Below are 14,812 nucleotides of genomic sequence, written 5' to 3' on the forward strand. Positions count from 1 at the left end.
AAAGAGTATGTACCGATTTTGGAGTGCTTTTTCAGAGTTATATTGTTCTAATCTGGTTTCGCCTCAAACATGAACACAGACTAATTTAATCATAACTTCAAACCTTTCTAGTTTAATCTACTACATGGTAGTTTGGCTATCTATTAGTAAGTTTCTCCGCCAGATATCGATGTAATTTAATCTTCGTTGCTTACCGAATATAAACTACTGCATATCACTGACTGATTTCTAGAACATATTTCTCCGTATAACATTGACATGCTCAAAATTTTGTGTTTTAAATGTTATGCTTAATACTTATCTCATGAAATAAATGGAGAGGTCCGCAATTATCGTTTTTTACAACAAAGATGCTCAAAGTAATCATGCAGTTCCCGTCATGGTTAACAAACTATTACTATTTGCCTATATCTACAGCTCTGGAATTGGAGAATTCGGCCTTAGAAGCTTAATAGTATGGCTTGCGAGCTGAATGAAGCTATTAGGTATTATTAAGCGGATCAAAGCTAGCTTTGTAACTAATATTGAGCAAAAGTAGGGCCAAATTAAATAATGATTATACGTTTCTATAAATTCGGAATTTTGTTAGGTATCGAACTTGGTATCATGTCTTGTCTGCTTTTCTATATTTTTTTAGATTTATTTCTCGCGTGCCATTAGTAAGAACTATCGCTCTTTCTTATTTATGAACGCAAACTCATAGTAGTTTCCACTTTTAAAGTACTTTCTGCATTATCAACAAAGCCTAGAATTTCAATTTCACCACATTCAAGCTGTAAACTAAAGATTTTAACGGTACTTTAATAATGATTTTTATTACATTCATAATTTTGGCTGTCAAAGCGAAAAATGCGCTCATTTATCAAGTGTAACACATTTTCGCCGCTTACGCTTCAATAACGTCTAACGGTTTTTTTTCCTCAACTCACTCACTTCACACTCTGCACTCACTCAAGTTATTATTGACAACCTCAAAGAATTCTACTATCAAAACAAATAATCGAAAATCGTCTTCGCCAGCCAAAAACTTTGCGCATCCACGAGTATAAAGCAATTTTATGGCACAAACTGTCGCCTAATGGCAATGAAAGTGAAAGTACACCGAAATATACATACATATACAAGTATATGTGTGTAGAAGTGTTAGATGTTAGAGGAAACAAATAAAAGTGAGACTGAATTGGATGTGGGTCAGTGTCAGATGGCAAAGGCAAGCGACGCGAAGCCACAAGGCAATGGAGGCAAACACAGAGGTTGTTGTAGGTAAAGAGCGACAAAGCGAAAGTGAGCCACACAGCTGAAAATCTGTCAGAGAGCATGAGACCAAAGGAAGGAAGAAGAAGAAGCAAAAGCATAGAACACTAAAAACTGCGAAGTTGTAGAAGCAAAAGAAGCTAACAAAGGCTAGTCAAAGTTTTGCCCGCCATGGAGGTACTCCACTGAGGAAATCAGAAGTCAAATGAAATTCTACAACAAAAATTATTTTCCCAAAAGACATTTACGCTAACGGTGTGCTGTGGAAACACTTCAAAGCTTTATTCACACGCGCCTAATGTCAATGGCTGGCAAACTTTATAGGATATGGCTGCAAAACACCAAAACGTCGAGCTAAACTTTCAAAGATAATGTCATAAAAACACGCGCACACTCTTTTCGTTTGGCGACATGAGACACCACGGCTTTGAAGCACAAACTCAGCGCTGCCGCTAATGGTTGGCGAACCGTGCTGGCGGTAGTGAGAGATCTACTGTAGTTGGTGCAACATTTTTATTAGCACCGTCGTCTGCGGAAGCTTCTTTTGTTTCTCCATTTTATACGCACAAAGCATAAAATCAATTTGAAACAAAAAATTCTTTCAAAGTTTTATGACCATTATCGACAATACCTTACCCGAGCTTTCTTTCGCACCTCCGTCGTCGTTAGACAACAAAAAGTGTTAATGACCCAGATAATCATTGACGAAGTTTGCGTAAGGTCTTGCTTCTTATGGCGTTGTCAAAACCATTGAACCGTAGGATAATAAAAACACGAGCACATTACACACACGCACATGTTGTGGCCGGAGAGGGAAAGCGGACGCAGAATAGCACACGATCGTAATTTCGGGTTGTAATGTATACACATATGTATGTATTTTAATGTAAGGGAACGAATAAAATTAGCTCGCTGCTAATTGGAATTTTAAAAGAGGGAACTATTGAAGGAAATATACAAACTTTTTCTCGAAAGAAGCCCTCCATTCTTTTGGAAAATACGATACTAAAATTCGAGAGTTTGCGATGATCTTAGATAGCAAAGGAGAGACAATTTATGATGTGAGCCTTACTTCTCCATCTGAAACCCTGGACTTACTAACGATCATGTAACCCTATTAAAAGGCTGCGCGAACATCATTAGCGTGGTTAAGAACAACAAAGCTGCTTATAACAACAAATGCACGAATACTGGTTGCTTCGAGTCACAGCTTGTCTGCCGACTGCTAAAATTATTCTGCATAAATTTTACACAAATTTTATAACAATTTTAAAAAGATCCATACGAAATAAGTTGAAGTCAACCAATTTGGCTCTAAATACAAAATTAAAAAAATTCTTTAATTCAGTGTCAGCAGATCTTTATCGTAAGATCATACATACATGGGTAACTTCATCTATCGGTTACCTAGCACAAAAACCGAAATAAAGCCAGCATTAAAATTCACTCTTGTCAACAAGTTCCACTTTAGGCCACAGTATATGGAATCTAGGATAATATAGCAAATATAAATATAAAAAATTTTTGGTAGGAATATGGTAAGCCAATTATTAATATTGTTAGCCGAAAGTTTCATAGAGATATCTGCTCATATAAATATATATATAAAGTGTAAAAGTTAAAGTATATACAGTTTGGTTAAAAAATTCTGCGCTTAAAATAAAAAAAAAAATTGATTTTGGTACGAAATATATATTTTCATTCAATATAATGTCCCTTAATTTCAATACACTTATTCCAATGATGCTCCAAAAATTTCATGCCATCCCTGAAATGACTTTCCGGAAGCTCTGCAAAATACCCGTCTACAGCTGTAATAGCTTCTTCATTCGACGAAAAACGCTTTCTACGAAGGAATTATTTCACATTTCTGAAGAGGTAGTCGTCGCTGGTCGTCGCCAAAGCTAGTCAATACTATGGATGCTGAAGCAATTCGTACTTTAATTCATTGAATTTTGTCATTGTTAAACATTTTTGAGCAGGTGCATTGTCTTAATGAAAAATTATTTTTTTTTTGTGCTGCAAACCAGGTCTTTTCTCACGAATTTTTTCATACAGCTGCTCCAAAAGGCTGCAATAATATTCAGAGTTGATTTTTTTACCTTTCTGCAGATAATTAATTAACAAAATTACTTTTGCCTCCCAAAAGACTGATGCTATAATCTTCTTTGCTCATCGTTGTGGCTTTACCTGCTTTGGAGCTGAACAACCGACTTCAGTCCATTGTAAACGTTCTTGTTTCAATTTAGGACCATGGTCGCAGATCTAAGTCTCATCCATACTTATAAAACGGCGCAAGAAATCGGTTTTATTCTGCCTAAAACGCTCCAAATTATTCTGACAAATTCGTTTTCACTCCAGTTTTTCATAAATTTCCTCTGTTCTTAAACCTTTCAAAACAAAGAATCTAATCACTGTGCGATATTCAATTTTTTCCATATTAAAAAAATACTTTCACACGTCCACTTCAAATGCCTTGTAAACAAATAATTAATTGACGGAATGACTTGTAACTTTGCATGTGTTCTCACTACAGATGTACCAACTTGATATAAAAACAAAAAATTTGGAGCTAGTAGTGCTATTTCTTAGTGACCCCAATTAACTTTTCAGCCAACCTGTAGGTATAGAGTAAACTATATATTGGGTCTATGGTCATAATTGGTTCGCCTGCAGATGACGTGACCTAATCATCATTTCATTGTTCCAATATTCCGAACATGCATTGGAAAGCTACTGTCCTTGTTCGTCTTTTTCAGGATAGCTCATTCCTTTGAAACGTAAACAACAATAATTTTTTTAAATCAAATATATCGAACTTTGTGCCTGAAAAGATGTTTTTTGGGGGAGTTCTTCTTCACTACTTTAATATAAAGAAAACCTTAGGCGAAAGCCATCATATATTGGTGGAAGTTTATGGAACATGCACTAGTTGAACGAATGTACGAAAAGTGATATGCACTATTAAAAAGTGGTGATTTTAGCTTGGAAATCGAAAAACATCATGCGTGGTCAAAAATGTTTAAAGATGAGAAACTAGAAGCATTACTCGAAGAAAATTCTTGCCAGACCTAAGAAAGGCTGCCATAATATTTGGGCAGCCATTTGAAAAGAACAGGGTATTAAAAATGCATGATTCATTCTTGGCCGTCAAGCCGGTGCAGTTCTTTTTGGATGGAGTCCACAAATTGCCAGAAAGATGAGAAAATGTTATAGCTTTAGATGAGCAATAATACTATTACATTATTTACAAATTTTTTTCTTAAATAAACGTTCAAATTTTGTAAAAAATGCACGAATATATATATATAGTTATAAACCCAATATGTGGTGTGAATTCGAACGGAGAAATGCTGGAATATTCAGTGTATAGAGTTGAAAAATTTATAATTTTTGAATGCCCCATCTTTGGAAGCAGACGTTGTTGTGGTGTCCAATTTACTACCTTCTTTGAGACGACATTAAGAATCGGCTGATCAGATTGCGATATATAAAATTCCTTCTGTTAGCTAAAGCGTTTATAAAGGAGTGGGTGTGGTTATTGGCCGATTGAGTTCATTTTTCTCACCTTTAATCAATTAATCAACGAATTGTCCCTAGCAAGTTTGGTTGATATAGGTTCACTAGTTCGTGAATTAACTTTTAAAATCCAAATTTAATTTACATATAAAGCAAAATGACCTATGCGCATTGAATAAGCGGTCACTGCAACAGGTATCTACAGGCCAGCAAAAAGTTTTTTAGTTTTAATTTTCAACTTTTTAATCGAAAGCATACAAAGTTCGTACATACAGATATGCGAATTTTCGGCAGTTTAGGCAAGCTGCAACAACTCCATACCAACCCAACATTCAGGAAAAAAAGTTATAGAAAAAATAACACAAAAAATTCTAAAACGTTCGAACTAGCGACTTTGCGAATAAAAGCCGATTTATTTAGATTTTTTAGAAATGCCCGTGTTTTCTCAGCGTCGTTAATGGTTTTGTTAGTGTATTTTACATTTTGTCATTTTTTGCTTTCGTTTTTTTATGATTTTTGTAATTTTTTTTTTTGGAACAAACGCATTCGTTATTTACTTTTAATCTATAAACAACTCTTGTTGATCGTTCAACGGCAATTGGTTTGCGTTACAAGCACACACACACACAAACCCCCACAGTCACAGGCACAACCAGACACGCGCCTACACAGGAAGGCACACACAGAAATGCCTGCACAATAGACAATTCACACACCAAAAAGAGGAGCATAAATGAAAAAACGAAAAAGCGAAAACAAAACAAAAACAAATAAAAATTTGTAAAATTCTGCTGAAAATAAATAAAAGTTGTGATATCGCTCACAGCAGCTGATGGAAGTGTGACGCGTTCAACAGAATTTGAAGCTTAATGCCCGCATATGTTTGTACATGTATATGTGAGTATGCGTGTGTTTGTGCAATTATGTAAATCTGTCGGATTTCTGCGTCGCCGTTCCAATTAAGCTGGACGGACGCGCCTGCAGCTGCGTTTAGACGCATTTGAGCCGTGGCTACGCATTGACTGTGACAATTAAAGTTGCCTGATCGAACGGTAAAAAACGAGGCAAAAAGGAGTAAAAAAAAGGAAGAAAAAATATATATCTATCTATCGGTATTTAGTGTAAATTGCTGTGTCGTTTAGAGGATTATAAGTGAGTGCCAGCTAACAGCGATTTAAAATTGGTATTATAAATATTTTTTAATTGTAAAAATGGCAATTCAGAAAAAGAAAATATAAAATTATTTCCATTGTAGTGAATGTGGAGAGGAGAAAAATGATGGCAGTGACAAAAAGAATAAATACTAAAAAAAATGTTTAAATTGAGAATAGAAGATTAGTATTAGCAATTTGTAAAAATTACCGCTGTTTTAGCAGCTGTTCTATTGTATATAAAAATGTAGACTATCAAATTCACTTTTTCATGAATTTTGAAACATTGGCAATTTTCCATACACTTGTTAAAACTGTCGGCTGTGTTGGCCTTGAGTGCCGTCACCTAATATTGGTTTTTTCGGTTTTGGCTAATTTGGAGCGCTAGGTTGTTGCACAGTTTCGACTTCATATTCATAAGTCCATGTATCGTCTCCAGTAATGATTCTTTTCATGAATGTATGATCCTCAAATACGCTGTCAATAATCTCTTTTGCGACCTTTACTCGACATTCAGGTCAGGTCGACAAACATTCAGGCCTTTTGGCACGGAGCTAGCATAGACACGCTGCGTACCCAAAACATTAACAAAAATGTGTTAAGTCGATATATAAAAGATATTGAGATTTTCTGCTATCTATTTGAAGCCGACTCAATGATTTTCAAGCACTGTGTCTTTAACATTTTCAATTTTATCGTCAAAGATGGACGGACGGCTCGCACGAGGCCAGTGTGTGCTGATTTCGCCTTGGGCCGCTCAAATACTTGCGATCGTGATAAAATATTATAGATTCCCCAAAATAGTAGAATACTAGACTACCGAGGAAAGATCTGATACTTACTAAGCGATACTATTAAAAATAGATGTCAGAATATTACTGAGAAAGTTGGGCTAGATTACTAAAAGTTACTTCCCTCCCATATGTATATCGGTCTAAACAAAGATTTTATATAAAATATCGTAAAAAAATGTAAAAGAAGTGTGTTCATGTTTAAGAGATCCCAAGACGAATTAATTAAATAAAATTCAACTTGAAAATTAAACTAAACTAAAGCTACATTTTTGGGTAATTTGTATAGAGGAATAAGACTTACTAACGGAGGTCCCTGCCGCCAAGGTACTCCGAACAGTAGCTTTCTTCAGAGAGGTGTGCATTTACCCCAGAGCGGGTATACTGTGCATGAAATCATTAGCAATTGCATCAGCTTCTTTCGTATTAGACTTGTTTGAGAGTACTAGACTTGCACAGAAAACTCAACGGAAAAGGCTAAGCCAATTAGCTTGCCAGTGAGGCATTTCTGACTGGAAATTATCAAATAAACTCACACGCGGTGGAGCTAAACTTTTTCCACTACTTCCCATCTTATATTTCTTATATCTCGGTAGAGACACCTTCGCCAAACCAACAAAGTGGCTGGCATTGATAATAACCGCCTTAACAATTTTGTAGTAAGCTCAAAACGCTTTGTCGATCTATAAGGATCTGGTGAATAATTTTTAGGAGTTTATGAGTATCACAAAGGACCGGCGTTTACAGCTGTGAAGGTGAGATCCATCGCTAACATTAGTCCAAGGATAAACTATACGACCTAACCTAACTCTTTATTCTTTTTATAGATCTAATCAACACATAATAAAGAAAACGTACATAATTTTTTATTATTTATTATTACTATTGACACTTAAAATCAAATAATGCACGATATAATGTTGAATACCCAGCGGTGTCAATACCACCTCTTCTGGCAACTAATCTATCTATAAGCTTATGACTAGCAAAAAATACAGCAAAGATTAAGTTTTTTACACATTTTTAACGTGGGGTCTCAGAAATAAAGGCGGTCATTAAATTCATGTGCAATGAATGCCAATCAAGGCCATCGCCCGATGTGTATATAAGGGCTAGGGCCAGCCATTCCAGGGCTAATGCCATACGGTATATTACTACCGATTAGTTTTACAAGTCAAAGCTCTAAGAAGGTCATCAAAGTTTCTCTGAACTCAAAGCGACAACTCGGCCACTGATTATTTACACTTCGAGGTTCATAGTTGCTGCCAGAGGACAAAGTTCAAAATTAATCGAGATTGATCCAATACTGAAGAATGTTTCAAGACTGATTAAATTATATTATTATTTGACCCTATTAAAGTGACGACCGATATAATACTAACATCAGTTCTCTTTTTGAGTTCGAATTTTTTTTTTTACACAGAAAGTAAAAAAATATAATAATTCTACCATAAATCTCAACTTTCATTTTCGTTCCACTAGATGGCCGCCATCACCAAAGACTTCATTGATATCAATCTGTCCACCGATGAGCTCATGCTGAAGGAGCTCGAACGACGCGATGGCATTTATTCCTTCATTTTCCACGAACTAGAAGTACCCAAAGCGGAAACACCAACAGCCAGCATATCGCCTGCCAAGTTGATTGACAGATCTCATGGCGCAATAAGGACGCCAGTAACAAGCGAGTATGAAGTTAGCGCTGACAACAACAATGCCAACGACAACAGTAACGCATCCGATAAGTTCAAAATCCGAACCGAAACTGTGCTCATACAGCGTTCCAATGTAATTTGCCATTCGAATAGTACGCTCACAGCAACAGCAACAAAAACCAAAACAATGATTTACACCACACCTACAACAACAACGCCTAACAACACTCCACCAAGTAACAAGAGTCCGATGACAACCGCAACCGCTACCTCATCAAGCGCAACACCAACAATGCTACCCAGCTTATTTACAACTACACCACTGACAACAACAACATGCACAACACCGCTCACTAACGGCAACGTACTGCCGCCGGCCGCTTGCTTTCCAAACCTCAGTGGCATCAACATGCGCAGCTATCACGAACACTTCAAGACCTGGCATCCGCCGCCAACGCTCGTCTATGACAATCCCAAACTCTATGCGTACATGGCCAATTGTGGATTTCGTGTGCGCCTGGCCACACCGCGTTTCTCGCACATTACGGCGCCTTTGGTGCGCAATCGGCGACACGCGCTCAAGGAGACGCCCCAGTACAAGCGGATATCGGAGATGTGTATGTGTGCGCCAGTAGCCGATTTGCGTGCGCTCTTTCCGCTCGACCCCGATGTGCATGCCCCATTTGCAACAACAGTAGGTGGTGTGGAGGACATGACGATGACCGATGTTGAACCTGGCATTATGGAATTGACGGAAACCGATTGTTGCGCTGGTGCGGCTTTAATGCACGAAGCGCCGCTACTTAAGTGATCGGTGGTGGAGTTTAAGATAATTGAAATAAAGAATCAAAATATAAATAAAATTAATTTCGAAATTTTACCGTCCGATGTAGCCTTGAGTCTATAGTGTTGAAAGTTCTTATTTATTTACTATAGAACTAAATTTTTTTTTCACCTCTAACTACGTCCACTACTTGGACACACATGGAAACCAATAAATTGGCGCAAATATACATAAGTGACCTGCAATCATTCAAATCAAAATACTTGAAAGTTGCACAAATCGAATTATGATTGAAAGCTCCTATGAAAGTTGTGGAGAAAGTTTCTTGCCTGGTCCAAAAAAAAAAATTAAATAAATCAGTGCTTTGCAAAGAAAACTGTGGCTCTCAAATAGAAAATGCGATTCCTTTACAAGTGGTGAAAATATGAATACCAGCCACTTTGGAAATTTGCACAATTATATGCAGATATATACACACAATGGATATATTAGGATAGATCGCTTTCATATTTATTCATTTTGGTTTGGATAATTTTTAACAGTTCCCAATTAACCGATAAAAGTGTTACTTCAAAAAGTTTACAACGAAACGCTTTGAAATGAAAAATATTTGAGAATCATACATATTTAAAAGCACATGGACCTTCAAAAGAGTTGCTCGGTTTACCACCATCTTTAAATAGAAAAATTAAGGAATCAGGCGTCAGACATTTGTTTTGACATAAACAATTTTCGACGCGAAGCCAAGCAAAATGTTGGGCAACTCTCATATTTTTATGCTTTGACAAGCAACAGTCGCAATTATTATTAGAGAGTAACGCTAAAAGCTAAGCGTTAATTGTGGCATATCCTTTGCTTTGTGCGCTTCGTTGTTTCAGTATCAACTGCCACGCAAAGCATTGAAAGTTGTACTCACATGCGAATGAGCCCTTACTACTTAACAACTGGGATCTTCAGACAGTTCTTAAGTCACCAATAAAGAAAATCAATGTAATATAGCTTTGTCTTCTGCTATAGACTTTAATGTCCTCATAGTATTTTAGTATTATATTATATGACCAGAAGATTACGTGAAACAAACCTTAAACACTTTTGTTCCTTCAACCTGTCTTCAATTTGTGGACCTAATAAACTCATTAGAAACGTCGAAGTCTACATTATATGTCAACAATTGAATGAAGCTAACCTGCTTTAAAATATCACAAGCTATATAGATTGGAGCACCTTTAAAAGATAAACTTTAAGCTGGTGTTGGTTGCTTGGTTCAAACGGGAGGCGTAGGAACTCCGGACCGCAGGCGGCCGCACTTAAACCGTCATTAGGCCCATTGTGCTCCCGAGTGGTAACCAATTAAGCATTATCCAACAACTCAGAGGTTTGGTAAAACACCTAATTTTTTTTGTGGTGATCGCTACAATGTTACTAAGTTCTCTATTTCCTAAAAGCAGAAGACTTTTAGTCTGTCCACCATTTAAGCTACCCTCAAAGTATCATTATGGTCTCTATGTTGCTAGTGTTCCAAGACTTGCATTTTCTAGCTGCCCCTGAGCATGTCAACTCATCTGCCTTTTCATTTCCTTCTCTTTCTGTATGTTGGGTACCCAGTTGATTTTTACCGTTTTTCCCGCTGAGAGACTAATTATTGTCTCCATGTATAACCTAACGCAGTGACACTTATTTATTAGTTCTATATAGATATTAATATATTTAGTGTCAAGGTCTTCTTAAGCATATTAAGAGTTCAGATATATTTACACCCTTTGACTTTAAAATAACTCTTCACGAATACTTATACTTGCTCTCTCTACTATTCTCATTTGAAAATAATAGCCTTTTTCAAAGGTGCTGTTGCAACAGGTGCCTTTAGTTGAAATATTTCAATTGGTAGTTAGTAACTTATGAAAAGAACTACCCTAATATAACAATAATTTCACAAGTTTTGTAAGGAAATCAAATTTAACTTCAACTGCGAAAAACCAGTATTATTAACTGTTTGTTTCCATATAACAATATGTAAACTGTTTATACTTCAAAAAGAGCAAAGAAGAGTGTCTCACACATACTTCTATAAAAACATTCGTGCAAAGACTCTTATTTATTTGGTAAAAAATGGAAAAAAAGTGGACAAGAAAAATTGCATTGCAGGCGAAGGACACCATCCAAGCAAATATACGTATATATCATACCTATACTTGTATATAGGAGGCATGCATACACTAATACAAGTACAACTGGGCATGCGAGTACGTGGAAGTGAGCATTTCACATGCCAACGCGTGCATAAAGCATGAAGTAGTGCGAAACGTTTCCGCTTCCCGTTCGCTGCTTTCTTCGAGCTACAGAAGAAACACAAACTAAGAAAACCACCTACATATTCTACACATACATGTGCGAAGAGACAGCACCCAAGCACCCTTAGGAGCGAGCACGTACTCACATCAACTACAAACACTCATCTTCAGCCGCCAGTAGCCTGCAGTCCTCCAACACTCACACACCCACATTTACACTGGCGTTCGCTTATTTCAAGTGCAGGATGTGCATTTGCTGCTGAAAAGTCCTGCCATTCAACCGAGCAATGTTAGGATAGCTGCAAGTCAAATAAGTGGCTGCTCGCCGGTGAAATGGAAATTGTTGCAGCCAGCAATTTTACGCCTCTGTCGTGAAACTTTAGAAGTAATGAAAGTTAGCTGCCACGTTGTCACACAAACATATATATGCATTTAGGGATGGGCGCTCTTGCGATTTTTGCTTACTGATCCCCTCTAAACGCCTATAAGTATGCATCACATTAACTCCGGTTAGACAGTCAGTCAGCCAGTCAGCCAGCGGTCATATCAGATTCACCCTTTAGTTGGATCATCTGCATATACACGCCACGGCTCGTTGCATGTGCAGATAGTGAACAAGCTGACGCCACCAGGTGTGTCCTTGTTGAAGCGAGTCGAAGTTTTGAAGAATAACAGTACAGTTAACTGGTTGTGCTACATATGTACACTTGTCCCCGCAGTTAAGTGTTAGATGTTTCGTAAGACAAGTGCATGGGTCGAGTGTTTTGATCATTGCACACTGGTTTGAAACCTTATTTTAATAACCTCAAGTTTTTATTTCAAAAATATTTTGGAATTTTCAAATGCTAAGAAGCTTACGAGAGACCTATATAATTTACCTAAAGCAGGAGTAGCAAACATTAAAGAAGCAAGCGTAGGTCTGAGCTCGGAACATCTGAACAAAAAAAGTGTATGTTCCTAAGAGAAAGTCGCTTCCTACTTTGAATAGTACTTCTAATAAGAAAAATCTAGCATCAAAACACTTTAGCCTTTTGAAAGTAGCTTAAAATTTGTAGAGCTCAGTCTTTGGTACACAATTGAGTAATATGTGATTAAAGTCTAGTTATTAAACGGGAAATATTGAGTATAAATATATTCCAGGTAGTCTAAACAAAGCTTTATTGATCTTCATTCATTTCATTACATTTATTTCATTTCTGCGGTTATCATTATTCATTATAATCGGGTTCGCTTATTGACGTTTTCTTAAACCACTAATGGTGGCACTTAACACCATTCTACATATAGCACCCGTGAAAATAAACGGTTGATAGGGTCGAGTCGAAGCAAAAGAGGCGTAGTGAAATTTTTTACGAATGGATCGAAGCTCAAGGGGAAGGCTGGGTGACGAGACTTCTGCCGGGAATCCTCAATAAACTCTTGTTTGAGGCTGCCAGATCACTGAAGTGTCTTTCAAGCAGAAGTGGAAGCTATCGAGATAACAGTAGAAAGTCAGCGACTTTCAGGGAAGTGTGCATTCACTTCGATAGTAGAGCGGCATTACAAGCCTTGAGCTCCTGACAGTACTTTAACAGCTAGTATTTGAAAGTATGACCTTAGTAGCTACAGCATCAAACTATTGTAGTTTGATGTTAGAACTGCAAAGCCAAGGAACACGTAAGAAGGCTTATGCAAACACATTAAGCTGGAAACGAGTTCATGTCCCTCTAGATCAGTGGGCCTTGCTCAAGCTTAGCAAAGGTTGGTCAGCAAGCATCACATGTGCGGTTTCGAAATCCGTCTGGTTCAAAGCGGAACATAAGAAGTTAGTTGTTGCTCGCTTTTAGTAAGGTTGAACTAGCCGAAAATTTGTTAATTCTAAGTAGACTCTGTCCTATTGACATTAATGTGGTGAAGCTAAAAATCAAGCCAAACATTAAGTTGTATGAAACAAACAGCGAAGTAGAAAAATCTAGACCATTTCTTCTTCACTGTCCAGCTTTCCCTAGACTTAGGTTAAAACTTCTTGGTAGCCACAACTTCGGTGAACCAGACGAGTTGGTCGGAATAGATATTAGCATGATCCAAAACTCAAAGTTGGTGACATCAAAAGCGACATTCTCAGGTGTGCCATTCGGAGGGTTCGTGATTACTGTCACAGAGATCGGCCCAACCTATATGTATAAAAATCTCAGAACAGACTTGATACAAAAAGTGGTTAAATGATATCAAGATCTTCTTATAAGATACTAGATAAAATGTGGAATATGAATTTTGAAAAATTTTGGATATCTTTCTTAGTACATTCTGTTACAAGCAGTCTTATGCCATTGAAATTACTTAATAGCAGATATCTGGTATGTCGAAAATGTTAGGGTCCTTACATTGTGCAGGTATTGACATTTTCTCTCTTGTAATGTATAAAATGGTATGGTTGGGACCGATACCATCTTCTGATTCCAAATACTTCTTGGGACTTCAAAAATATTTGATCCTTACAATATCAATTTTATACATACAGAGCATTACCAAAAACTTTTAGACTTCGCTTCTGTGTACCATGCGTACGCCTTTATTTCATTTCTCTTTCTTCTTTTTTGATGTCCTCAAAAGTTTTCACCACAACTAAGACCCAAAAGTGCAACAAAGCGGCACATATTTGCGTGTAAAGCCAAGCGTTGTCAGAACTTTTTGCAACACTCATACTTTTTTGCATATCGGTATCAGTCGACGCCCACACATTTGCTTGAGTGATTGCAAAACTTCATTTTCAATTCAATTTTACTCAACTCTTGTCGCCTTGACTGCTATTGTCGCTCTTCCACGTGTCTGCCTTCTCGTTTGTCTCGCAGCTGCTGCGCAGCTACTTGTCGTAACTGTCTTGAAGTTCAATCTTTTCGTTTTTTGATTTCGCTTACCTGCAGCTAGTGTCGCACACAGGTTTGCATCGGCCCAGCTGGGGGAATTTCAGCAAGTTCTTTATGTGGACATTTGCATGTCAAAGTGTCTGGAAATTGCAACTCGTCATCGACTACATTTCGGTTTTATGTCAACCAACTGCTTCCAACTGTCACTTTTTTCTGAGTTTTATAAGTTTTGGTTGTGTGAATACATCTGCTGTGCAAATGTATGCGGGCGTGTGAAAATAACGGCTTTTTTGTCAAATTTACGGCTGTGAAACCTTTGACAACTAACATTCTCGAACTGTATCGCTCACACTTTGACGAATTTCGACAAAGTCAAAAAGTTGTATAGTCAATGCTTTTATTGTAATAAAATGAATGGGTAATTGAATGCAACTCTGATAAAGGCATACCGATTAGCGATTAAAATTATTTCATGGCGTATAGATTATACTTCTTTTTAGAATACTCCTCACTAACCCTAG

The 14,812-nt window shown here is 37.2% G+C and overlaps 1 protein-coding gene across 3 annotated transcripts; it reads left to right on the plus strand.

Annotated features, from left to right (window-relative positions):
- The first annotated feature begins 5,319 nt into the window (after positions 1 to 5,319).
- LOC106623487 (uncharacterized) lies at positions 5,320 to 9,262 on the plus strand. Of its 3 annotated transcripts, none has more exons than XM_036378495.2 (2): positions 5,320 to 5,670; positions 8,198 to 9,262. In XM_036378495.2, exons 1-2 carry the CDS (start codon positions 5,653 to 5,655, stop codon positions 9,179 to 9,181), a joined length of 1,002 nt encoding a protein of 333 aa, XP_036234388.2. In that variant the 5' UTR covers positions 5,320 to 5,652; the 3' UTR covers positions 9,182 to 9,262. The 3 variants fall into 3 exon arrangements, with proteins under 3 accessions (XP_036234388.2, XP_036234389.2, XP_014098502.3); XM_036378496.2 differs by lacking the exon at positions 5,320 to 5,670 and adding an exon at positions 5,691 to 5,956; XM_014243027.3 differs by lacking the exon at positions 5,320 to 5,670 and adding an exon at positions 5,692 to 5,925.
- The last annotated feature ends 5,550 nt before the right edge of the window (positions 9,263 to 14,812 follow it).

Source organism: Bactrocera oleae, chromosome 5 (genome assembly GCF_042242935.1).
Source record: "Bactrocera oleae isolate idBacOlea1 chromosome 5, idBacOlea1, whole genome shotgun sequence".
NCBI classification, from domain to species: Eukaryota; Metazoa; Arthropoda; class Insecta; order Diptera; family Tephritidae; genus Bactrocera; species Bactrocera oleae.